We start from the raw sequence: 25,490 nt of genomic DNA on the forward strand, positions 1-25,490 counted from the left end.
AATTAACAGCACTCAATTATGCATGTGATTGTGATTGAAAGCAGAATTTTAGAGTCTAGATGTAAAGCTAGAAGATAAAACATGGGACTGCATAACACAGTGAACCTTGTGTGGATGATGACTGTCATTAATAATGCAAATATTAAAAAGTTCTTTCATGAACTAGAACAAATGTTTGTCATGATTACAAGAAGTTAAGATAGTGGTATTGGGGGAAAATGCACCTATTGCACATGGATTACAGTTAATAGTAATATTTTAATATTCTTTCATAAACTATAACAGATGTGCCACACCAGTGCTAAAGGCCAATAATGGGTGTTGGGTAAGAGGTATAGGAAGGTATGGGGCTTTTTTTGAGTAATGAAAATGTTCTAAAATTGATTGTGGTGATGAATGCACAACTATGTGATGACACTGTGAGCCACTGATTGTACGCTTTGGAGTGTTTGTGTGGTGTGTGACTATATCTCAGTCAGACCACTTTTAAAAAAGACTAAGCATTAAGAAAAAAAAGACTAAGTATTAATATGAAAAAATAGTTGTGTTACAGTTTCACTATTTTGTGGAGCATGAAGTGGTTGGAAAAGATAATTATAATTCAGTCATTAGCACATCCTCAGGGCTTCTTCTGAGTCTCTATGCAATTTTGCCAAATGTAGATTCAAAGAAAAAATATCACCATTTCATAGACTTTTAGAGCTGTGAAGCTGTTCCCTACGCTTTGCCAAAACTTGGCTCTCCTCAACTTCTCAGACGTCTCAGGTGTTGAAGAATTATTTAGTAGCACGAAAACCATGGTAATCTGCACTCCTCTCCTCACTATTTGCTCATGTCCAAGTCAACCACAAGCTCTCTCTCATTTTTCCCTCAGTGTATGGGATTTCTCATATAAACTCCTGAGTTGCAGCTTACAGCTTAAGGTGAATACGCATCATAATTGGAATAACCTTTAAAATGAGTATTCCTCTGGTCACTTTCAGATGCTTGGGCTTTACCAACTGCCAGATGAAGTATCATTTCTCACCTTATGTTGATGTTTAGGAGTGTGCAAACACATTTCTTTTTTTCTTTCCCTAAGTGTTGATGTATTCTCCATGTTCTTAGGAACAAATTACTAGAGGATGAACCCTTTAGCCATGGTGGCTGAGAGGAGGGAAGCAGTGCTAAAGACAGATGGAGGAATTCCCAGCACACCCGTGATCATAGAAAATGTGGGGAATTTATTTTCATACGAAACTGCAGTTAAAAAAAATAAATAAAAATAGGGCAACGGTGGCTCAGTGGCAGAATTCTCACCTGTCATGCCAGAGACCCTGGTTCAATTCCTGGAGTCAGTCTGTCCATGCAAAAAATAAATAAATAATAAAATAAAATAAAATAAAACTCTAGTTAAAGAGAATTTAGTACTTCTTGGCCCCTTAGATCCCTTAGCAAACAGTGATTTCAGCAAAGAATACAAACACAAAATGTTCAGATCAGAATCAGCAGCCTGAGCTTTCTCTAAGGCACTGGGGAGCATAAACCTGAGAAACTTGCTGATCCGAATTTGCATTGACCTCTGAGCAGCCATGCTTGCAGAGGTTGAAGAACATAATATCCACGTCCATTCCTTCTTTTCCTGAAATGCTGCTCCCATCCCCAATATACATTTATCAGCTCCCTCTCTAACTCTCTCCCAGTGCTCTTTTTATTTCCTTCATGCAACTCATTTTATTTGGGAACATATATATTTATTGCCATGGTCATTTGGTTAGGGTCTGGGTCCCTCCCTTTAGTCAGGGATGCTCTACTCTCATCAGCACCGTACTGTGTCCTCATCTCTACCTAGCACTGGCACAGTGGAGATGTTCCAAATATGACTGACTGACTGAATGAATGAATGGTTCATAATAATAAAGAAAAAGCCCCTGCTCCAAAGGTACAAGGAAGGCCAGGGCATGAGATTTGGAAAAAGAAAGGCATGCTTTCTAAGATCAGAGAGACTCTCTGTCTTGTTCATGCTTGAATCACCAGGGCAAAGAAATGTGCCTGGCATGTAGGAGGTATGCAGGAAAGATTTCCTGATTGAATAACTGGGTCACAAAGGAAGATTAGCAAAATACGGGCATCTGTTACCAAGTTGGAACTAGGAGTGGGTATAGGGACTCCCCGGATATTGTCACATTGTGGGCTGTGCATGTGAAAAAATCAACACTGTTTGCACATGCAAATCCTGTGTTGATGCACAGGATTCTCATTTCAGAGTGTGGGATTCTGTAAATTGCAAAGATAAATCCAGAACTGCAGAAGAACCACACTTGAACAATTTTGATACTTGGCAAGTATAGCCCCCTTCTGAATTATCACGTTGGGGATTATGTTTCCCAGCATGAGGTAAACCGCTAGCAAAGTGATCAGGAAATTTTGCTTAAAAAAGTTAAGGGTTCTCTGAAGTCACTATTTATTTCTGGGTCGTTTGTTTCCCTTCCCAGGCACTGAATGATCTATTACTTAGTCTACAGCATATCCCAATGTTAGGAGAAAAGGTCCTGCCATTTGTCTAATAAATCATGCCAAAGCCTTCTCTTTTAAGATGAAGCTAACCCTGGCGGGGAGATTTCAAATCTGTAACTGGAAGCAAGTGATAATATTACTCACTTGTCCAAAAAATAAAATAGGTTAGGTATGTAGAAAAAAAATTTGGAAAAGTGTCATCCTTTTCTGCCAGGGTGTGGGTTTTCTTAAAGTCTGGCTTGCTGAGATACATCGCTATCCATCCATTTCAATGTCTCTAGATTTTAACCTTAAATACATTCATCTTCCCAAACTCACTCAATTCTTCCCACCACTCCAAGAGGGAAGCAGTAGCAATAACATTTTGCTTTTGTTCAACACCTTACCTCTTTAAAAACACATTCATTATCCCTGTTTGAGAGCTGAGGGAGCTGAGACACCAAGAATGATTTTCTGTTACAAGGTTAGCTAAAATGTAAAGAGCATGGGCTCAGAATCCCAAGCTTGATTCCATTGTGGGGCAAGTTATTAAGTTTATGCTGGCCTCATTTTCCTCATCTCCTCACCAGGGACACTAATCTTCCCTTTGGGGCACAATGAGAATTAAAGTGAATTGTCTACATGATGCTGACCTTGCCTGTGATAAGGGAAACATGCATGTAATCCATAAAGAGAGTTCATAATCAAACCAGGAGACCACATTCTGACTTGATGATTTCCTATGAGACCTCTTAATTGCAGAGGAAAATATCATGGGAACCCGTTTTAAATTTATGTATCACTTTGGACTCACGTAAGAAAATTTTATTGCAAGACCTGTTTTTCCTCCAACTCAAAATGTATTAAACTCTTTTTCCTCCTTTCCTTTCTCAATTGTGTCCAATAGTGGTGCATACAAAGTACCAGCAATGAATGCTTTGGGATCAGAAAAGAAAAATAAATATCTTTGAAGGTCACAGGTCTTTCTGACTCAGGGGCCAGATGAGTGGACATCGATACGGATGAGGAAAAATGGGATTGTGATGGTGGCTGTGAGTGTGGATGAATTCTTTAGAGAATGTGAAAACCCTTTTCTGTGTTTAGGGAAGGCCCTTAACAGGGCTTTGGTTGAGGTTTATTGAGATAATGATTGTGCAAAGGGGAGCAATGAAAAAGAATATCTTTCTTCTTATTTTTGCACAGTTAAATATAAGCAATACTCCACAGGAGCAACTCAGGATTCTAAAATAAGTTTTTCACCATGTTTTCACCCAGACCAAAGTCTACACTGGTTTCCATGTCATCCCAAGTGTTGAAATTTCTGGACTAGAAAATTCAGGAAATCTGGGAAAGAGGACCCCAGAATGTAATGCTTTTGATAGGCATTTTCTCACCGTTATTTGAAAAAGAATGCCTCTTCTTGACCTCCTAACTCAAGCTCTTGGAATGAATCCCTCATCTTTGGAAGTTCTTGTCCCCTTGGCTTGAAACACTGTTTTTTTTCAGCATGAATATTTCAGATTACCTTTTGGTGCGTGAAGATTCTCACTGTTCCTGACATGTCAGAATGAAGCACCACCCTTGGCTTTGTCCACCCACTGTTTTCCATTTATCAAAAGCATTTCTTCACCCTTCCACAGACACAGGTAGAGAAGTACCATTTCATCAAGGTAATGATGCACTTTTCTTGTGAAAACGGGTGATAGGAGAGAAGAGTGATCAGTAATTGAACACAGACACACTCTTTCAAGGTAGGTTAGTCAAATCAAAGCTGGGTTTTCTATTCTTCCAAATTCCCTCTTCCTTAATGACATCCTATAAGATGGGTGGGGGAATAAGTTCTCATTTAGAAACCACTCACACAAAAAACTAAGCATTTTTTTTTTCTGGGTAGCTTCAGAAGGAAGGTTCTTACCAAATCAGATCAACATCTACCCCCTCAAGACTAATTCTAGGCTAGTTCTGAAGCTCCTCTACTTCTTCCTCAACCCAAAGAAACGGTTGAAATTGGATCTCTGGGTGGAGCTCCCCATGTGGTTTGATTTTCTCTTGAGCTCTCTTGCCTCTCACTGTTGGCAGTAAGCTAGAGCAGTGGGCAGCAGAGCTGAACACCCCCTGTGACGTCCAAGGCACTCCATTCATGAAAACCAGTATCCTATCTTCTCCTTTGTCTGTTTCACTGCCCTGCTGAAGAACATTGGGTGTCTCATACTAACTGTGTGTTGTCGGATATGTTAATCAGTGTCTCTGTGCTTCAATTTCATTATCTGTAAAATGGACTTGACGTTATCAACGTCACAGATTGTTATGAGAATTAAAGTTATATATAATACATATCTGGGTTTGAGTCCAAATATTAAACATGTAACGCTAGGCAATTCACCAAACTTCCCTAAAACTCTTGTGGTCTTATCTTTTAAATGGTGATCATGGAAAATAGATCACTGGTTCTCTAATGTAAATTTCTATCAAATTCACCTGAGGGATTTGTTTAAACTCAGATTGCTCAACACATCCCCCACCCCAATTTCTGATACAGCAGGTCTGGGTTGGGGCTGAGAATTTACATTTCTAACAAGTTTCTAGGTGTTGCTGACACAGCTGGTCCAGAATTGAAACTTTGATAAGGACCCGTGGATTGTGTAGGGCAGTTGAGAGAATTAAACAAACTGATATTTAGAAAATGCTTACTTTGTAACTGTTACATAAAATATAATCTTCCCATTTGCTCCATAAAAAGGAAGCCAAAATGATAAGTAAAAAAAAAAAAACAGAAGTGACTTGTTTTGATTTGGCCCCATTCCATGAGTGAAGGGAGAACACTATATTATAACATTTCTCACTTTAGAATTAGAAGCTCAGATTGTGTGGGCATTGCCCTTGCAATGGCTTTTTTGGCACCCCATGCAAAGGCTTCGGTTTTAGAGAACTAAAACATATGCATTACCCACCGATGCATTCTTTTTATATTACCCTCTATTTTTAACAAACTCACACAGGCAGGGTGGGTTTTCGCCTGAGTCTGTTTATGGGAGATTATCTAACATAATGCATTCCCACTCTCTGTGTTTATAATACTCTAAGCCCAGAATTGAGAAGAGAAGAATCTTGACCAGATGCTTTGGCTTTTCTTAAACAACAGTTTGTTGGCAGAAAGGGATGTGGTTATTGGGGAAAAAGCTACATTTCACAACTTAGGTGACCACAAGAAATTTAAAGCAGTGTCCCACATGGTATTTACTCTTTGCAATATCTAAATTGTTCAATTTTAGAAAGGATTAGAGCAAAAAATCTCCATGGGATACAAGAGCAAAGGCCTCAGGCTCAGAGCCCCAACTTCCAGTTTTCATACCTGCTTCACCACCCTCTCAGACACATCTATTTTCTGCTGTACAGAACCAGAACTGGATGAGCCCCAAGGGCCGTACATAATAGCATCACTTTATGAGAAAGAGACTACCTGGGACTGGCACCTGACTACGGATGGCCACACAAAATCAGTCTCTATGAATAATCGTGGATGCTTGTAGGCAATGATTTTTGATGGATGGAGACACTTTCATTATAATGGCACCCCAATCTTCAACTTTCACCCCCGAGGGTAAGTGAGGCTTTGCATAGAAGGGCATATCAAACAGGTACTTTGTGTGGGGCCAGCAAGTGAACTGCTCTCAAAATTAAAAGGAACAAGGCAGGTCATGATGGCTCAGCAGGCAGAGTTCTCGCTTGCCATGCCGGAGACCCGGGTTTGAATCCCGGTGCGTGCCCATGCAAAAAATAAATAAATAAATAAAAGGAATAAACAGGTGCAAAAAGGGTTAGTTAGTTTGCTACACATATCAAGCTAATGACCAATGTGGCTGGAGTTTAAACTCAGCCTCTAGAGCTCATAATTTCTGCATCTTAGGATCTCTCAAGTTTGCTGCTGCCACCTGGCTTGGATTCAGGAATTTTCCTTTGGATGACCTCAGCATATTCCCATCAGCATCCTTGGGCCCTGGACTTTGAGCTCCTTAGGACTGGTCAAGACCCAGTTCGGGCTTGGACCACTGGGACCTACTGCCCTCTGTTCATTCAGTCCCTGCCTGCCAACTCACACTATTGTGAATGTCTACCTTTAAATGAAATCTCAATAGCCACTAAAGTTTTACAAACAATAGGTCATATTCCTTATCTTTGACAAACATATTAAAAGGCCAGATAGAAGATGGAGTTACATATTTACAACCACATGGAATGATAGCTGATTTGAAGTACCTTTTTGGTAGATTGTACTGAAGAGAGAACACGGGTAACATTCAACTCTTGATTGCAATGTCAACCCTGCATAACCTTGGGAAGGTTGAGGCACTTCTCTGGATCTCTCTTTTCCCTCTTTTATAGAATAAGGATGTTGATGTCCCTATACTCCCCCAGCTACCACATCCTTTCCTATTCAAGTTTTTACATAAGGCTGTCTCATTCATTCACTCTTTGCCCAATGGCTATCTATGAGCTTGGACTGCAGAAGTTATGATAAAGATTTATTTATCAAATGGAGCAGTTTTTGAGAGTGTCTTTGCCCTGTGATAGATTAGAGTATTATGTCTTGCCTACTTTAAGTTCAAGGTCCTGGAAGAGACAGCTATGGATCATAAAGGTCAGGTTTGGGTTATAGAGAATATGAAGCTGTGAAGGATGGAACCAATAGAGGAGGGATAGTGGCAGTACAATTTATCTGGATGCTTAAAAGGAATACTAAAAGGCACATGAGCTTTATTGTGAATGCTCTGTTCTGATTAGTTGAGATTATACATGCTTTGTCTCCTTCTCTCCATCCCATCCTTAGACTGCACTTGACAGTTCAACAGATCTAACCTCTGCAAGCCAACCATTGTCTCTGATACCAGAAGCTGTGAGGCCCATGCCAATCATTCCACCTCCTTTCTTCCCAGAGGCCAGACGATTTGGTCATTTGCCCAACAGCAAGATAAGATGCGAGTTGGACAGTAAGGCTCCCTAGCATTTAATTCTTGGTGTTCATCACAGAAGAAGAGACCCTCATGGCTTTTGCTGAAGGTGATGTCTGAGAGCATTAGTCAGGTTCTCTAGGTACCATGTCAAAATACTCCCAGTAAAAACTGAAGCTCTAATCAGTTTAGAATATTTATACACCTTCTATGGAGGCTACATTGGTTTTCCCAAAACTGATTTTTACCAGAGAACTAGTGCTAAGATCCCCTAGATTTATAAGACTCCTAAGGAAGAGAAGCTGGAAGGGCTGGGTCCCTCTTCACAAGCGGGTATGCTAGTTTGGGGGAGAGAAGAGAGACTTGTGTATGGGACAGCCAATGAGAAGAAAAGAAGGAGGCTTGGGTTTCCATGACATCTGAGGTATAAGAAGTGGTCTGGGAGTAAAAACAGACTTAAGCAAACCCACAGGTTGTCCACCTTGGAGTTTCCAGACACAGTTACAAGTAAGAAAAATCACAGACAGATATTTCTCTCCATCTAAATAATGACAAGCTCCTTAAGATGGATATTTTGCACTTGGCCCTGAAATCAAGTCCATTTTGATTAGTATGTTAAAAATAAAGCGGGGCATGGGTGGTTCAGTGGTAGAATGCTAGCCTTTCATGTGGGAGACCGGGGTTTGATTCCTGCACCATGCAACCCTCCAAAAAATAAATAAATAAGTAAATAAAATAAACATCAAATCAACTGCCCTCCCAATCTCTGTAACTCCCCAACAAATGTTAAATATAAGTTCAAGAAACAATTAATCCAACAAAGCCTTTTGCCAGTTTTCCCTTCTGTTGGAGCACTGTCTAGTAAATATAATCCTTTATTATACAATTAAACAAAACACAATTGTATGTAATACAATTATATAGACTACAATTATACATAAGTAATGATGCAGTGTGGATGACAATGACATTTGCATAATCCAAAATAATGGGAGCTTCCTCGATTAGGAATTAAGATATCACAAGAAACCCCAACTGATAAATGTCCCCTCATTCAACCCACAGATTTTACAAAAGGCTGTGTGTGTTAGCTAATGAAGTTATATGCTTCCCCCTCACCATTAAAAAGGCTATAGGGCTGGCAATGATCCTCTTTAGTGTTTTTTTTATTCTGAGGTCTCTAAATTAGCACATTTTAATGAAGCATGCATTTCATTACCCACTTTTCCAGATGATAGAATGGAAAAAAAAAAAAAAAAAGGAACAGAAGAGCCAGGGAACCTATAATGTGTTGATGATCCCATGTGTAGTGGTGTTAACAGAGAAACACAGGAGTAATGCTCCACCAAGTTATATTGGTCATTCTGAGCATTAGCAGAGAATGTGCTCTGCATAGTTGATTTCTGTGCCACTCAGAGCAGGCCCTTTCTACTTCTCACCACTGTTTTCCTGCACTGGGACAGTCACCTCTCTAACTCTGTGCTAGATCCCTTCCAATCCATCTCTCTCCCTTCCTCTTAGGTATTCTTTCTATCAGACAAATCTGACTAGTTCCTTCTTGGTTGATCATCTAGAGCATGAAGCAGAATTCTGTTGGCACACGCGGTTCTTCTGCTTTATCTTGATCCACATTTCTAGCCATATTCACATACTGAGCTACCATTCCTACTGAGCTATATCTGATCAAATCTGAGACTCGATTAACTGTAATCAATACCGTTCATTTATGTGCCACAATGAAAATAATGCTTCTGAGTAAAAGATTGCACACCATTAGTTGTTAAATGCATCCCAATATTAAAGATTTTTAAAGGAAAACTAAATGTCTTGAACTGATGGGCTATTTGCAAACCATGCTCTCACTTGCTTTTGTGCTGTTTCACTTGTTATGTCCCGCCAGCCCACCCTACCATGACATCCCTCTTTGTGGCCTCTGCCATGCCTACTTGAATGCCCTCCTTTAAGATTCAGCTCAGGATTACCTCCTGGAAAACTTCTTGATCTCATTCTCCTGAGGCCAGAGTAAATTGCTGCTACTATAGCGCCACAGAGAAGGGTGCATTTCTTGGTCATTTATCTCATTTAATTGTAATGACTAATTTATACCCTACTGTGTCATGAACAAACTCTATGTCACAAACACATCAGAAAGTGCTGGCACATATTATTCTCCTATACACCATTCAGTAATGGTTCTTTTTATTGGAGGGAGCAGAACTGGAAGAGTGAAGGAGGTAGGAGCTAGGGAATACTATTGAGAAAATGGGAATCTTTCCTGAAAACCCAGGATCTTTCCTCATTTGTGTTCTGCAGTGGGAGGGGGTTCTTTCAATCTGAAAACTTACCAAAAAAGAAGAATCAGATCTCAGGATAAATGGAGAGCAAAAACTATGCTTTTTCTAGAGCTTAGGATGCAGAATAAAAGCTGTGATTCTCTCTAGTCAGAATGTGGTCTCCTCTGGGCCAAAGACACTTTTTGGGGGGAAGGGGGAGAAACAACAGCAAAGATCAGCCCCCCACCCCAGGAAGTAACTGTGCACTATGGAGTGCTGCTAAAACCACGGCTATAGGATTCCCAGGGGGACTAATGCTTGTGTCCATCTGCATTGTCAGAAACGACACCCACTGCCATGAAGAATGAAATAATTTAGGAGCGAACTAATTTCTGCCTCCTTTTTGCTTTACTTTTAACTTGAAAGTAATCAAATGTTGTTTATGCATAAAATGTTAATCCTTTCACAAATTTGTATTTTGATTTAATTTGCATATCCCATTTACTGCAAGTCAACATGAGGGGAGAATCAACTAATTTAAACCATTTTTCTCCGGGCTTGAAATCCTTTCAGAAATATTTTCCATTAGGCGACTCAATTATCTCTAATGTGGCTGATGCTGGTAGAATAGAATTTTGCTTAAAGAAATTCATACTTAGAACAGTGAGAAGGGGAAAGGTGTGAAAGAACAGAGGAGAAGAGGTAATAATTACCTGTCTTTGATGCTACACAGATCAATGTGTAAATCACTGAAATTCCCCAGGGAACCTTGCTGAACTGAAATGAGGTCCTTGGGCTGGTTATCAATAAGGATGAGCCTCATGCAGCCTTGGAAAGCCTTAATGGGATTTAAACATCGGGAATCGGTGAGATTGTCAGGACACCCTGTGGGAGAGAGGAAAAAGACGGAGAAGAATACTGAAATGATCAGTCATTGCTTTGGCGACGTATCGATGGAAGACCTTGAGGTCTAATTATTTTGGTGCTTTTTCATTCACGGTTGTGCATGGACTTTTGTTATAAATTCTAGCACTTCTGAGAAGGGACAGGATAGCTACAAAACAGGACATACTAAATCACTGTAGAGAAAAAAGACAAAGTGCGTTGAAGGGAATACCAATACTATAACATTCATCTCGTTCTTATTTGTTTTTTTCCCTATTGGTAAGCTATTTGTCATTCTTTTGCATCGTGCACCTGAATCCTCACAAAGTAGCAGCATATTATAAGTAGTTGGGTATTTTGGCTCTGTCTTGAAATGCACGTCTAAAGGCACAATTCAATTCTGAATTACACTTTCAAAGGAAATTATGCCTTGGGTAAGGATGGCAGCAGAGTAATTGTCTGGTTAATTGTTAGCATTAACAGGCTCAGTTTCTGAGAAAGGTACACAAAGGAACGCAACTAGAATTTTGAAGTGGTGTATAAAGTAAATGCAGACTCCAAGGGAACTAAGAGTTTAAATGCACATAGTTATACGGCTGTAATAGCAAGAATGAAAGGTTAGCACCATACCTTCTAAAGAGTGTTCTTAAAAAAAATGTATTACAATGATTTAGCATAGCTTGCAACCAAGGCTTATCAATTTCTCATTAAGACAGGTATAGAGCAGCATAATGCTTTTTAAAAACCCCATCCCAATGGTTTTAATAGGTTCAGAGCATATGGGAATGTGAACTTGAAAACATGGCAATAACCCATAAATAATTGGGAATTATTTCAGCCATCTCTAATAGACAGTCGCTGCTGGGCTAAAGCATGGCAGCTGGTTAACGGCTCACAAGCATGCTATAAAATAAAGAGAGATGCTACAACTTCTAATTGAAGCGGCAGAGAGAATTTATGTAAGTTGACTAATATTACTGAAACTCATTTTTCACCTTCCTTAAGTTGAGAGTTATGTGTGGAGCCTTTGTTTAAACACTGTTCAAATCACAGATAAATTTGCATGTCCTAAGCCCAGTAGTGTTCCTTAAGGTCCACTTGGAAAGACATTTCTTCAACTGGGGCAGTTATGCCTCGAAAACATTTCAGATGCTGATTGTACCATAATTATTCAAAATCACTCATTTAGCCTAGAAATAAATTTAAAATAGCTTTCTCCCTCCGTTCCTGAAATGGTGCATTAAATGCAAAACTGCCGACTGTGAGGTTTTTTTCTCTGGAGCACCCAAGACCTTTCTTCTGCAATCTTTATGCTACTCTTACCTTCTTGTGCTTTTGCTTACACAGGTGAAAAACACAGATCTGACTTTGGATCCTGGTTCTGCTACGTACTAGTTGTGTGGCTTTGTGAAGATTATTATTTCATCTCAGCAAATACTTTGTAATGCATATATATTACCTACCTCAAAATGGTGTTGCATGAATTAAATGTGAGGTAAGCTATGTAAAATATTTATAGAGAACAGAAGTGTGTTTCCTTCTTCTAGGAATTTGTTATCTCCACCCTGGTGAAGGAAGGTTTGGGGTGAAGGACAGAAACCCTTTTTGAGGGTTTCTAAAATTAAACCATGGAGATAGAGTTCCACTGTCCTTTCCTCTCAGGAGACCCCGACATGTACACTGCATATGCACAACCTTTTATTCTATTTCAGAGCTGTACTCACATGTCATTTGTACGAGAGAAATGACTTGCAAATTCTATTTAAGAGAGACTGCACTGTATAATTTTGGACAGTAATTCTGTTCAGTCTCTTAAAGCAAAAGCAATTGGCAACTATAGTCAAGACCCCAGTTCACACCCATATATACAAGAACTGATGACAATTTGTTGATTTCCTATTATGTAGAAGGCACTGTGCTGGGCATGTAAAATCCTTCTCACTGAACCCTCCCCGTGAATCTAAAGGTGTGCTTTCTTTTCTCATGTTCCAGATAAGTGAGTTCAGGGATAATAAGTGCCTCGCTCAAGGCCAAACAGCCGTGGAGCTTAAATAGTCTTTAGAGATTGTTTCTGTAATACAAACAACCACCTAAGAAATTAGATATTAATTTTTAATGAAATGAGTGCCTTGAAAAGACTAAATAAAAAGGTATTTGCATCTATACAAAGCAATAGATGACTAATCAGGCGTCTTTTCCCAATCTTAACTTTGTCTTTATGTTTCTCCTCGTGGGAAAGTTTCCCAAGATCCACGTAACATCGGAGGGGACAAGGTCTCTAATAGCTGCTCTGTGTACGTGGGTCTTCTAATTTGTCCCATTCCTAGCTGCCCCATTTCCTGAGCATGGCTCTGAGTTGGGGGAAGGAAGAGAGAGGGAATTATATAGAAAGCAAAGTGACAGAGGAGTGGCCTACATGGCATAGCGTGCTGGGTTGTTCGAGTCTTCCCACCTGGGTTTCTCCTCCAGCAAGTACTGCTGACTCTGGTACACTTTCTCCAAGCTTTCAGCTGAGTTTCTCCCTTCCAAAGTGATCACGGAACATGGTGTGGCTAAAAAAAAATCTCCTTTGGACGTGTTATGTAACTCCAGCTCTTATAGCTAAAATTCTTTTCTTCTTCAGCACTGACCTAGATAATTTATATTTTCACAGCTGTGAGTGAGTTTGCATCTCACTATTTTGGGCTTGGGGGCATGTTCCTATGTGCATTGGGGTAGGATGGGAGTTGAAGGGGATGGGAGAATGGTCTGACTGACAAAGCAAGGGTCATCATAGCAGAATAAATCTCCGCTGTATACACCCTCCCTTCTTTATTGTCAATCTCAGTGGTTGGAGAATTTACCTCCAAAGTAGTAGCTATTTCCAGAATAAATCTGCAGGCTGGTGGCATCCTGAGCCAGCGATGCTGCCTCATTATCCAGAGTGAGAGAGATGCGGTTCCTTCTCGCGTTGATGCTAACTGAATGCCACAAACCATCATTCAAGTTGCTGCCTGTAAAAGAAACAGGAAAGGCAAGCACAGAGATGATGGATTCTGGGAGGTTTTCAGAGCCCAGGGCAGGGTTCCCAGCCTGCAGTGGTCCACGTGCATTTGCAGAACTGTGCCCACTGTCTACCCCCAGCTGCTACCCAAGAGCCATCTTTCTTCCTCTTGTTACCACTTAATCCATTCTCCTTTTCTCTTTGAAAGGAGGATAAACCACTAACATTGCTTTTGTTTAAAAACAAAGGGCAAGACGCAAAATTGAAAAAACATGAATATAAATGTCATATAATAATTGATTTGTTAGCGCATACACAAATGTTGATACAAAGGCTGAAAAAATGCCTCTAAATGTAACCAACGGTTTTATCATTGGGTGGTGAGGTTATAGGCAATGTTAATTTGCTCACACTTTTCTAAAATTAGCTTATCTTCCTTTCATAGTTAAAAATAAACTCATTTTAAAAAGCCAAAGTAGATGAAGAAAACTCAATTACAACAACCTGCCTGGAGGGGGCACCCTCTCCTGTTTTAGATAATTCACAGACTTGTTCAATTTCAATTTTCTTCTGTAACTAGTTATGTGACACTGGTTCGTCACCTACCTCAGTTTTATCATCTGTAGATAAAATATTACCTATTCTGTACCACTGTTAAAGAGATCAAATGAGATCAGGCATGAAAGTTCCTAGGTACAGTGGATTCTTATGAAATATTAGTTCTTCACCTCATCTTTCACCCCAAATTATTTTCTTAGGTATTACATGCTGACACATATTATTGAGGTAACCCAATTGGGAGGTGGTCAGGAAGGTTTCAACTGCTTCCTTATAAAAGTTTACTATATATTAAGGAAATGTCACTGCAAAGTACTTGATGAGAGAGACACAGTCATATTAACCAATGGGGCCACAAAAATTTGCCTGAGACAAGAGTGCATAGCTTCACAGTGTGTTATTCAGTAGCTATGTACTGTGCCCTGCTATGTTCTGAGCTTGTTTCCTTCTTGGTGCATCATTTTCCTCTCTTGCAAAATGGAGATGATTGTGCCTATAGGTTGTTCTGTGTAATAAGCAAGCTAAGACAATGGCCCATGTAGAAGCATTCCTATCAGATCATAAGTAGGATTATAAAAAAAAAAAAAGATCATAATTTTTGCTAAAACAGACAGCAGCAACAACAAAAGAGTCCTTGGTTTTGAGAGTGTGGATATTTACATCGCAAGGTCTCTATCTTGGATAGTTTATAGTTAAATGGAACAGACTTATGCACAGAGAATTAAAATACTGTCCTTTGAGTTCAGGCCAGTGGGGCAGAGAGAGTGAAGCAAGCAAACAAGTATAACAACAGTTGCAATTCTGGGTAGAGTATGGGAGCAGAGAAGAAAGAAGAACCATCTCTAGGTGAGGATCCAGAGAGAAAGCTTCCCAGAAGAGGTGGTGACAGTTAAGGGAAGTTTTGCAAAATCAGCAGGAGTTCACCATTCAAGGAGCAAGCGTTCCAGGAGAGGGAAGAGCTGGCACAAAGTAACAAGTGTGTGGGGACAGAAGGTGGAGAGGACCATAGGAAGGCAAGTGGGAAAAGGATAAAAACACCGGGTTCTGCAGATGTTAGTTTGAGGAAAGGATTTCAACAATATTTTGGAAAAGCAATTCAGTAGCGCACTTTGCAAATGCCCCGTGCATGCGGCCAGCCCAGACCACTTCCATCAGAATCTCTGGTGATGACCTAGGGATCTGCCTCAAAGCTCCCTAGGTGATACCCATATGCAGCCAGAGACAAAAATGATTGCTTTTGAACTCCACAAATCTGTGAGGGACCTCTAGCATGGGAATGACCTCGCAAGAGGCCCATATTCAAAGACCCTTCTGGTTTCAGATGATAGGAGCTAGGAGATAAAGAAGCTGGGAAAAGTGATAGACCCTAGGGTTTGCACAGCCCCCAAGCAACCAGAATGAAGAGCTTCTCAGCTAAATACACTGAGTAAGGGATAAGGTAAGAGCTATTTCTGAAAGTACATTATACTTGACACAGTAGAGCTTACCAGAGCAATCTCAAAGAAACCCAGCTAGGAGTAAAGTCCTGGAAATCAGAACAGAGGCTCCAGGCTGCAAGAACCTATGACCTTCAATGGATGAGAAGACCTCAGATGGGCAACACCTGCTGAGAGCCCAGCTGTATCCCCACCAGGGTGGCTGCATCACATCTGCTTTGAAGAGCCAGACCTAAAAGGACCCTTGTGTGTTTCCAGGATGCTCCCTCCTGTGCAGGCTCTGCAGCAGCCTTGAACATCTGCTTGGGGTGTAAGGGAGAACCCTGAAGCTGCTCAGCATGGTGACCAGGTTTTCTCCCAAAAGCAGTTGTCCTCTGACAAGGCCAGGGTTGGGTCCCAGCCACCGAGGCTCGGCTAATGAGGTATAGGCTCTGCCAGGTGCTTCCTAGAGATGAACATTAAACCCCTGTCAGGGGCAATTGGGGGTCACAGCCAGTTGCAGTTCCTCACTTCTTTTTGCTTTCATTTACATACTCATTTGAATACATCTGTATAACATTTGAAGCTGCCTCTGGAGAGATCCTCTAGACTGGGCAGGATGGGAGTCAATAACTAGTTCACATATGAGGTCTAAGTAGCTCCCTAAGGGCCAGGCACCCTGCTAAGGCACAAGGGTTACAGCAGGGAACAAAGTACATACAGAGTTTGTGGCAGTGTCTTTTCTAATCAGAACGTAAATATCCATTTATTTTACACGTGAAGCAGGCCCCAGACAGGAAAACTGCTCACTGGGTCTCTGCGGACAAGACCATCAGCCTCTGTTCTTATTCTGGGTCTACCTCCTTTCCACAGGGCTCTCTGTGTCGTCCTCCCTTTAAAGTTTGCACTTAATGTTAAAAGGCTGCTTCTTCTTATCTCCCTTCCTTTCTCCTTTATTTCATTCCTTCTTTTCTTCCTTCCACCCTCCTCACTTCCCCCCTCCTCCTTTTTCTTTTTCCTCTTACCCATCTTTCCCTTCTTCCTCCTTCTCCCCCTCCTCCTCCTCCTTCTTCTTCTTCTCCGCTCTCCCTCCCACCCTCCCACCCTCTCTCTGTCTCTCCATTATTATGTCTGCTTTTTCTTCTACTTTGATCTTTTCCCTACATGTGAGCCTTATAGTGGAAGCCTGTGTGAAGATCTTAGCTTTCTGAATAGTGGTTCTTGGTGCTGACCATACAAAGGAATTTCCTAGGAAAAATAAAAAAATACAATTCTTTGGGTCCCACCCTAAGTTTATAAAATCAGACTTGTGGGGGTGGCCTCAGACCATGGAATTTTTAAAGATCTCCAATGATTCAACTGTGCAGCCAGGATTGAAAACTCAGTTTAAGGTTCAGAGAGGAAGGGATGAAACTTTGGAAAAGACTACTAATGTAGGGTAGCCGACCAGAAACTAGATTTCAAGGTAATGAACTGGCGGGTCTCCTTCAGAAATCTTTACTTTCTATCTCTGCACACATTTTCCACCTCATTCTCTTAATAGACCCAAAATTAAAATCCCCAGAGATTCTCCCAGGGTTAGTTATTAGGAGTACTCATTTAAAGATACAGGATGAAGTGTTATTAATTATTCACAAGTTAGGGAAAAACTATTCTGTTAGGTTGCTTGCTTTCCAACACCTTGCTGAGATAAATAACCCAGAAAGAAAAACTATTTTCAATAGGAGAACAGAAAAGCAGGTACCCTTGCAGCCAGGAATATCTTGATGGGGAAAAGTCATTGGGGCTAGGAGAGTAGGGAACTTAAGACCGCTTTGGGGCATAAAGCACCCAGATGATTTAGGAACTAATGAAGAAAATGTGGGGTTTGGACTCTGGGAAGAGAGTTGACTCATGACACACATAAACTTTCTGAACTTCTAGGACATGGCTGATAATATTCGTCATTTCCCATATTGGCAAAGAGTATCATCAATGCCAGTAAATGTAGAGGGAAACAGGCAATTTCATATACTGCTGGTGGCAACACATGTCCATATATTCTTTCTGGAAGGCAGTATGCCAATATGGATTAAAAAAATACATAAAATGCTCATACCAGTTTTCTCATGAATCTTATTCTAAAGGATTGATCAATAATGGAGCTGCAGCTAAGGTTTGTGGCAAAAAGAATTCAAGGCCATACTATTTATGATAGCAAGAATTACAGCCTCCTATATTTCCAATACCAGTAGGTTAAATTTGTAAATGAAATATATAGTCATATCATGAGAGATAATGTAGTTATTTAAAGCTAGAATGTCCAAGAATGCTACTAATATCCTGGTAAGTGAACAACGTTTCCTACCAAACAGTGTATGTGGCATGATTTCAATTCTGTTAAACATTAACACAAAGATGGAATCTAATGATGGAGGAGAAAAGGCTGAAAAGGATATTATTTGAATTTAGATAACCTAGACTATAGACTGTAAGTTTTATATGACTGCTAAATTTCTTGTACTTGCTAATTGCACATAAGAAATACATGGTTATGTAGGAAATATCCTTGTTCTCAGGAAATGCGCAATGATGTATTCAGTATTCAAGGAGTATGCTATATACAACCTATATAAAACCTACTCTTAAAAAGTTTAGGAAATAATAGATGGCTAAATGATAGCTAGATAGCTAGATAAATAGAAAAGAAAGAAAAAGGAAGGAAGGAAGGAAGGAAGGAAATGAAAGAAAGAAAGTTTTTAAAAAATTAACAGAAAGGCAAACATACTAGAAAATATTAATGTTTGTTGACATGGAATGATAAACTCGTAGAGTTTTTTCTTTCTTATGCACAGTTTTGGTATTTTCAATGTTTATAAAAGCAAACTATACAATCTTTATAATCATTTTAAAAACCTGTTTTTAACAGGAACAATTTTTTATCCTTTTCCCACTTCCTGCCTTCCTTGCTTAAGCAGTCCCAGAATTTAGACTACAAACTTAGTATAAAGAACCTTTACAGGGGCGGGCCGCGGTGGCTCAGCGGGCAAGAGTGCTTGCCTGCCATGCCGGAGGACCTCGGTTCGATTCCCGGCCCCAGCCCATGTAAAAAAAACAAACAAACAAACAAAATATAATAAAACAAGAAAATGTTTAAAGATGTTTCTCTTCCTTCCTTCCTTCCATCCTTCCTTCCTTCTCTCTGTCTTTCCTTCCCTTCCTCCCTCTCTCTTTAAAAAAAAAAAAAAAAAAAAAAAAAAAAAAGAACCTTTACAGAGAAAGTTAAATAGACCGCTTTGTGTTTGCCCAGGAACCAAACCATACTTAAAAGGTTTCCTTGAGAAAGAAAAAAAAAAAAAAAAAAAAAGACAGTTTCTATACTTGCAAATGAACTTCTGAATCACAGCCCAATTTTAATAATAGCTAATAATACAAGCTGACTCTATCCAATACTGACAATGTGCCAGGGAATTTGAATATATAATTCCTAATTCTCACAATAGTCCTGGAAGTCAAATGTATCGTCCTAGTGTTATAGATTCTAAAACGGAAAGTGGGAGAGTGTGCCAGCATCATATGGTTAGTAAAAGGAAGAGCCAGAATTCAAGGCAGGTATGTTGCAGGTGGGGGCTTCCAGGCTGAGTCTCCCTCTGCTCTCCACACCTCCAAAGTCAGCCCATCCTTGCTTTCAGAATTGCATTGACGGCCGAGTACCTTTGCAACGTTATATTTTCTGCTACTGAATACAATTTTGCTCTTATTTTTATTACTTTACTTGTGACAGCATTATTGAGATAGAATTCACTTGCCATATAATTCATGTATGTACAATGTGTGATTTAGTGGTTTTTATTATAATCAGAGTTACGCAACCATCCTCACAATCAATTTTACAACATTTTCATCACCCCAAAAAGAAATACAATAACTGGCAGCCCCTTCCCACAATCTTTTCTTTCTCCCCCGGCCCCGTCCATCCCTGGGCAACCCTCTATAAATTTGTCTATTCTATAAAAGGAATGCTCTTTTGCAGCTGGTTTCTTTCATTAGTATAATGTTTTAAAAATGCATTCTTGTTGCATCATGTATCAGTGCTTCGTGTTTTTTTACGGCCAAATAATATTGCGTTGCATGGATATACTACATTTTATTTATCAATTGATTCTTTTATGACATTTGAGTCGTTTCCACTTCTTTGGTCATTATAACTAGTCCTGCTGTGAACATTAGTGTCCATCTTTTAGTATGGACATACACTTTCAATTCTCTGGGTTTTATTTCTAGGAGTGGAATGGCTGGTCATATGGTAACTCCGTGTTTAACCTTCTGAGAAACTGCAGGACTGCTTTCCAAAGTGGCCATGCCATTTTCCATTCCCACCAGGCAACTCTGCTTTTAACAGTACTGAGCTCAAACTTTGGTAGTGTGCTTTCGTGAATATTCTAGCTTCTAGGAAGGATTAAAGTAAGATTCATTTTTTTGTTTCTCAAGCTTAGTGTGTTTAGACTTGAGCCTGGAATTTTAGCTAACTGTTATTGGGTTGATAATTTTATTGTTATAGACAAAACACATAAATAGTTATAGACCGCCTAATGTGTGCTCCTCATACTTTTTTATAATGATATCCTCACAGTAATTTACCATTGATAGCTAATGAAACTGAGACTCAGAAAAGTTAAGTAATGTCCTGATGCCCTAAACTTTTTTATTAGGGTAAGGTTTGTGAATAAATCAGGGTTTCTTAACAGTGGCACTATTCATATTTTGTTGTGGGGAACTGTAGGCTGCTGACCAGCGAACCTGGCCTCTACAGTCCAGATGCAAGTAACATCACCACCACACCCTCAGCAGCAAACACGCCTCCAGACATTGCCACACATCCATGGGGGGAATAAATCACCCTTAGTTGAGGACTCCCGGGTTAGGGAAACAATTTGGGGGGAGTTGCAAAGCTTTGATTCAATCAACCTCACTCTGAAAGTCTCCGTCAAATTCTTAACTGATCTTTGCACTTGAACTTATTTCGGGGTCTCTTTTTACACAAGAAGGAAAGGCAAAATCACGATATGTCATGCAATGTGCTAATGGATTTTGAAACCAAGTAGCTCTCCAAGGACACTGAGGCATCAGCCATGACCAGACGAAGTCTTCACAGCCTCGCACACCAACTCAGAGAGAACAAGCCCTGGCTGGAGAACATCTCCGAAGTGTCTACTTCAAGCCCTGGAAATACCTTGTCACGAATTTCCTCAATGACTTTATTCACCTGTTCCCACTTGTTAAAGGCCCTGCCACTTATAATTTCTAGAAGCTCAGACAGATTTCTTAATCTCTCTAAACCATTTCCCTCATGTAAAACAGAGATAGAGTTTCCTAGACTCTCTCAGAAGTTTCTAGCCTTTATCTGGCCCAGAAAACCCTACTCAGCCCTTTTCCCATGTCTGGTCATACCTACGATTACTTAATAGTTCAAAAGCAGTTTCAATTTTTTTGAGAACAAAGTGAGGAATATATAAACAAAATTGAATAAGAGAGTCTTAAAATGTCAATCACATTGTAAAATAACATATTACAATGATTAAGTATAATTATACTACAATACAAAGTCTAGTTTTATTTCTTGTGGACACTATTTATCCACCAATTATCAAATTTTATTAGCCCTTCTCGACAAAAGGTAGGTTAATTCACACATTCCTTCAAATCTTTCTCCTGCTTTTATTCTATACCTTACCACTACAGCTTGGAATTTTCATGATGACTTCTGTGCTTTCCCAGACTCTTCTTCCTTTCTGGTATGGGAAACCTTCCTAGGTTGATCTCCTAAAGAGAAAGGCAACTCACAGGAAATGTCTCTCCAGAAGCTCATGGAACCCAGATAATGAAGCTCAAATGCCTTAGCTTAGCAGCCTGTGTCTTCTACAGTCAAACCTCTAACTGATTTCTCATCCTTATTCCCCAATATTCCTAAACACATCTCTTCCTCCACCTGGGCCAGTGTACTCACTATGTTACAAGTATTATGTATGTCTTGTTGCCTCCACTCCCCCACTCTGCTCCCTCTGCTTGCTTCTCTCATATTCAAATCCTATCCTCTCCCCTCCAGTTCCTGGTTTTAATCTTAGTGCTTCTTCTTTCCCTGCATGGACGAGGAGCATATTCTTTTCCACTTTCTACACTGCTAGCTAGCACAGTGCAGGGTGCATAAAAAGGAAGGAAAGCAGGGAGGAAGGAAGGAAGGAAGGAGAGGGGGGACTTGAAAATGAAAAAGCAGACTTTCCTTGATTAGTCCAGAGCACGGTGATTTTTCCTTCTAAATTCCTGTAATATCCAGTGTCTGAAGTGTTTATTTAGTTCTTATGATTTACTGCCTTGTCCTATTAATTAACAATTCCTCCTTGGAAGTGTCATCTCCCCCATGAGATTACAACTTCCTGGGGGTCAGGTTCTGAGTCATGTTTTGATACCCCATCAGCCTTGGCTAGACAACATCCCTCCCCTCCAAATGATCATTGATTGATTGAGTCACCGAGCAGCTGACTCTTCACTAAAAGGGTAACAGCAGTAGGGACCTCTCATGCCCATTGACCATAAATCACAGCTTAATCCCCTCCTAGTTGTGAAAATCTAGCTCATATTTCAATGTAACCTTGAACCTGGATCCTGAAAAACCCTTGATTAGCATATGAAGATCAGGATCAGTTAGGAAGTTGCCACATACTAAAGATGATGATGAAGTAGTTTCCCTAGGATAAGTCTTGAATGTTCAGCTCAATCACTCATATGTGGAAAAAGCTAAGCTGAACTCTAGCAACATGTAGTTGTCTATACTCTTCAGGATAAAGCCTACCTTCTGGTGTCCCAGAACAAAAGGCTGCTTCATTTTTTGTTTCAGTCTCCCTTGCTCCTGTGCTCCAGGCATCCTGAGCTACCTATGGAGCCTTGCATCCCTGGCCTTCCCCTGTGTGCCTAGTCAGATTGGAGCCTTGCATCCCTGGCCCTCTCCTGTGTCCCTACTCAGATTGGAGCATCATTGCCTTGCTTCTGTATTTGATCAACCTGTGTTCATTCTTTAAAATAAAGCTGCATTGATTCTGCAGCCCTTTCTCAATCATCCTGGTGCCTCTCTTCTATGCTCCCCAGTATCCTGAGCATGCATCGTATTTCCTGTCCCTTCCAACAGCCCCTGTAAGCCTCTGGAAGGCAGTGCCCCTATCTCCAGGACCGAGTTTCATACCGATGCAGCCTGGGTACTTCAGATGTTTCCTGAATTAAAATGGAAAAACAGTGAATTATAGGAGGGAACTTTCAAATTAGAAGATAAAAAGGAGCAAGGGAATTGACAGTATGCTCGACTAGTAGATTATTCTGCTGTATTGATACAATTCTAGTTCCTTTAAATCTCCTCTTAAGAGGTGGAAAAAGAATAAATAAAAAAATTAATAAAATATTTCCTCCATCATTACCTAGACCTATAAAAGCTACTTTTGTGGAGGAGATCACGTCCTCAGTAAAAATCCCCAGTCATTGTTTGCTGTCTTGAAGCTCAGGCACTTTCATTGCTTGGTTTCCTATAAAGAAGGGGTGCTTCATTTTATTCCTGTCTTTTGAAACTGGAACCCTGTGCTCAGCCAGGCAGCTTGCTGTGACAGCCATAGCCCCGTGGATATTTACTTATTTGTCCTCATTTATGGAGTTTCTCATCAACATTATCTTAGCTAAAACACAGACGCATTTAATGACAACTTAATTGAAGCAGAGGATGAAGTTCACAGACATTTCATGTTTACTTGATGTGCAGATGGTGGCTACATACAAATGGCTTACAGGAAAAAAGGCAATATTTGGGGAGCAGTTCTGTTAATTATAGGGTTGTAGCCTGTAACCATATGGCTACTAGTAGCAATCAGACTGAGCACTTCCATCCAGCAGGACATAGCTCTCCCAACCATCTTCCCACCTCTGGGAGCTACACTGGCTTTTATCTAATTAGTACTTACCCTGATTATAGCTCATTCTTGGGTTTGGCACATTCCCCACAATATAATTGTTGTAATATGAATGTTTGCTTAAAATCACTGTGAACTATTTCACTGATAAAATCACATTCTTCAGAAATGGCTTGGGGTCAACTTGACAAGTTCATTCATTTGGAAGGTCACACATATTGTGCCAAATAGTTATTGAGGTGTAAATAAGTGCCATAGTAGGGCTTAGGTGAAAAGTGGTGAGCAGGGAAGACAGTGTTCTTGTCCTCATAGTCATGGAAAGAGCATTAAAAAAACAATTATAGGGCAGGCCACGGTGGCTCAGCAGGCTGAGTTCTTGCCTGCCATGTCGGAGACCCGGGTTCGATTCCCAGTGCCTGCCCATGCAAAAAACAAAACAAAACAAACAAACAAACAGAAAAACAATTATAGATACATATAATTAATATACATGCACTTAGGGCAAAAGCTTTAAATGAGATGAACTAGAAGAATGGATAATGAGGCACCTTGCCTGCTTTGGGAAAGTGTCTTAAGAAAATATTAATTGAGATAAATTCTAAAGAATAAGTGGGATTGTGTTGGCTATCGCTGCTGGATAACTCATTTAATTTAAACACAGTCAATGTTAAATAGCTAACAAATAAACATCTATTATAGCTGTTTTTCAAAGGATGTATCTCTATAATCTCATCATATCTTGAGCTAGAGAAAGAGCAAGTCAGTCACAGCAGTCTATTGAGTATAAATAGTTAACAACTGATTAGAATGGAGAGCTTAATTGGCATTTTTGGAATGCCTGCTGTTTAACTAGTAAAGAAAATATAACTATAGAGATACTGCAAAATAATACAATGCTTGAGGAAATATGATACAAACTATTGCTTGCATCTAGAAGTTAAATGGGATGAATTGAGATGGTCTCTGCACTAAGCAATTTGTCTCAGCTAAAAACACTTTTGTGGCAACTAGATTGACTCCTGGCCCTTTGCTGGCAATCTCTCTTTCTGGTTGGGCATTCTGTTCTGTCTCTGAAAGTTGGTGTATGCCTTTTGTTTTTTTGTAGCTTAAAATCATTCAGTGGCAGCCAGATACCAGTTGAGAGCTCTCCTTTCAGGGTTTCATTTAGTTGTGCTGACATCCAGTCTTTAACCCTGAAAAGCCTGGTCTGTGTTTGACACCTCTAGTGTCATAAAGTTCATATATTCTAGAGATGAGAAGACTTGGGTGAAATGTTCTTTAATGAAAAACCAAAAGTGGTCTCCTGCAAGTTGGTTTTACTGGTGTTTGTTCTACTTTCTGAAGTGACATGAACATATACAAACTCTCCTCTAGAAGCAAGTATTTCTAATATTCAGAAACTCTTACTGTATCTTTGTCTTGTTTTCTCTCAGTTTGAAATAGTTTCATTCCTTGCTGTTGCTGCTCTAGTACCATGGTTTAAATACATGATATATTCTGATAGCCTTTCTACCAAAGCAGAAACATGCAGAAAATGTATTCTAGCGTGATTTAAAGCAGATTGCAAAGAACAACAACAAAACAAATGCACAGATTTGAGTCTTAGGCTCTAAACTCTCTACAGGTCACTGTGAGTCATAGAAACATGATTTTTTTCAGGTCATCCAAGGATCTCAAAGATGCCAAGGCTTACTTGAGGCTAATAAAGGGAAGGGTTGTCCTATCATTTTCCTTAAAAAAGTTATGGATATGACTAGAAGAGACTTCTGTGTTTCTATTCTGATACTTTCCTTTAGCAAAAGAGGAGTGTAAGATTTATTCTGGTCTTGCAGTTTGTATAGCACAGCAAGGATGAAAACCAATCCACTACACTGAACTAACAAACTTGCCCAGCCCTATACCTGTCTTACAGTGGAGAGCTTATAGTTTGAGAAGCACTACAGTTAAAAAAATTACAATTTTAAGACTGAATCCCCTGAACTATTTGTTCTTGTTCTCACTGTCCAGCCCTTTCATCAGAAAAA

At 39.9% G+C, this 25,490-nt stretch overlaps 1 protein-coding gene across 5 annotated transcripts in view; it reads right to left on the reverse strand.

Moving 5' to 3' along the window:
- CNTNAP5 (contactin associated protein family member 5) overlaps positions 1-25,490 on the reverse strand; it is an 818,968-nt gene that overhangs the window by 354,294 nt on the left and 439,184 nt on the right. For all 5 annotated transcript variants that reach the window (XM_077153509.1, XM_077153505.1, XM_077153506.1 and 2 more), the window contains 2 exons: positions 13,426-13,575; positions 10,411-10,582 (listed from right to left, as the gene is read on the reverse strand). In XM_077153509.1, the coding sequence (XP_077009624.1) occupies positions 10,411-10,582; positions 13,426-13,575 (322 nt within the window). The remainder of the gene's footprint in view (positions 1-10,410; positions 10,583-13,425; positions 13,576-25,490) is intronic.

The sequence above is a fragment of the Tamandua tetradactyla genome, chromosome 3, assembly GCF_023851605.1.
Source record: "Tamandua tetradactyla isolate mTamTet1 chromosome 3, mTamTet1.pri, whole genome shotgun sequence".
NCBI lineage: Eukaryota > Metazoa > Chordata > Mammalia > Pilosa > Myrmecophagidae > Tamandua > Tamandua tetradactyla.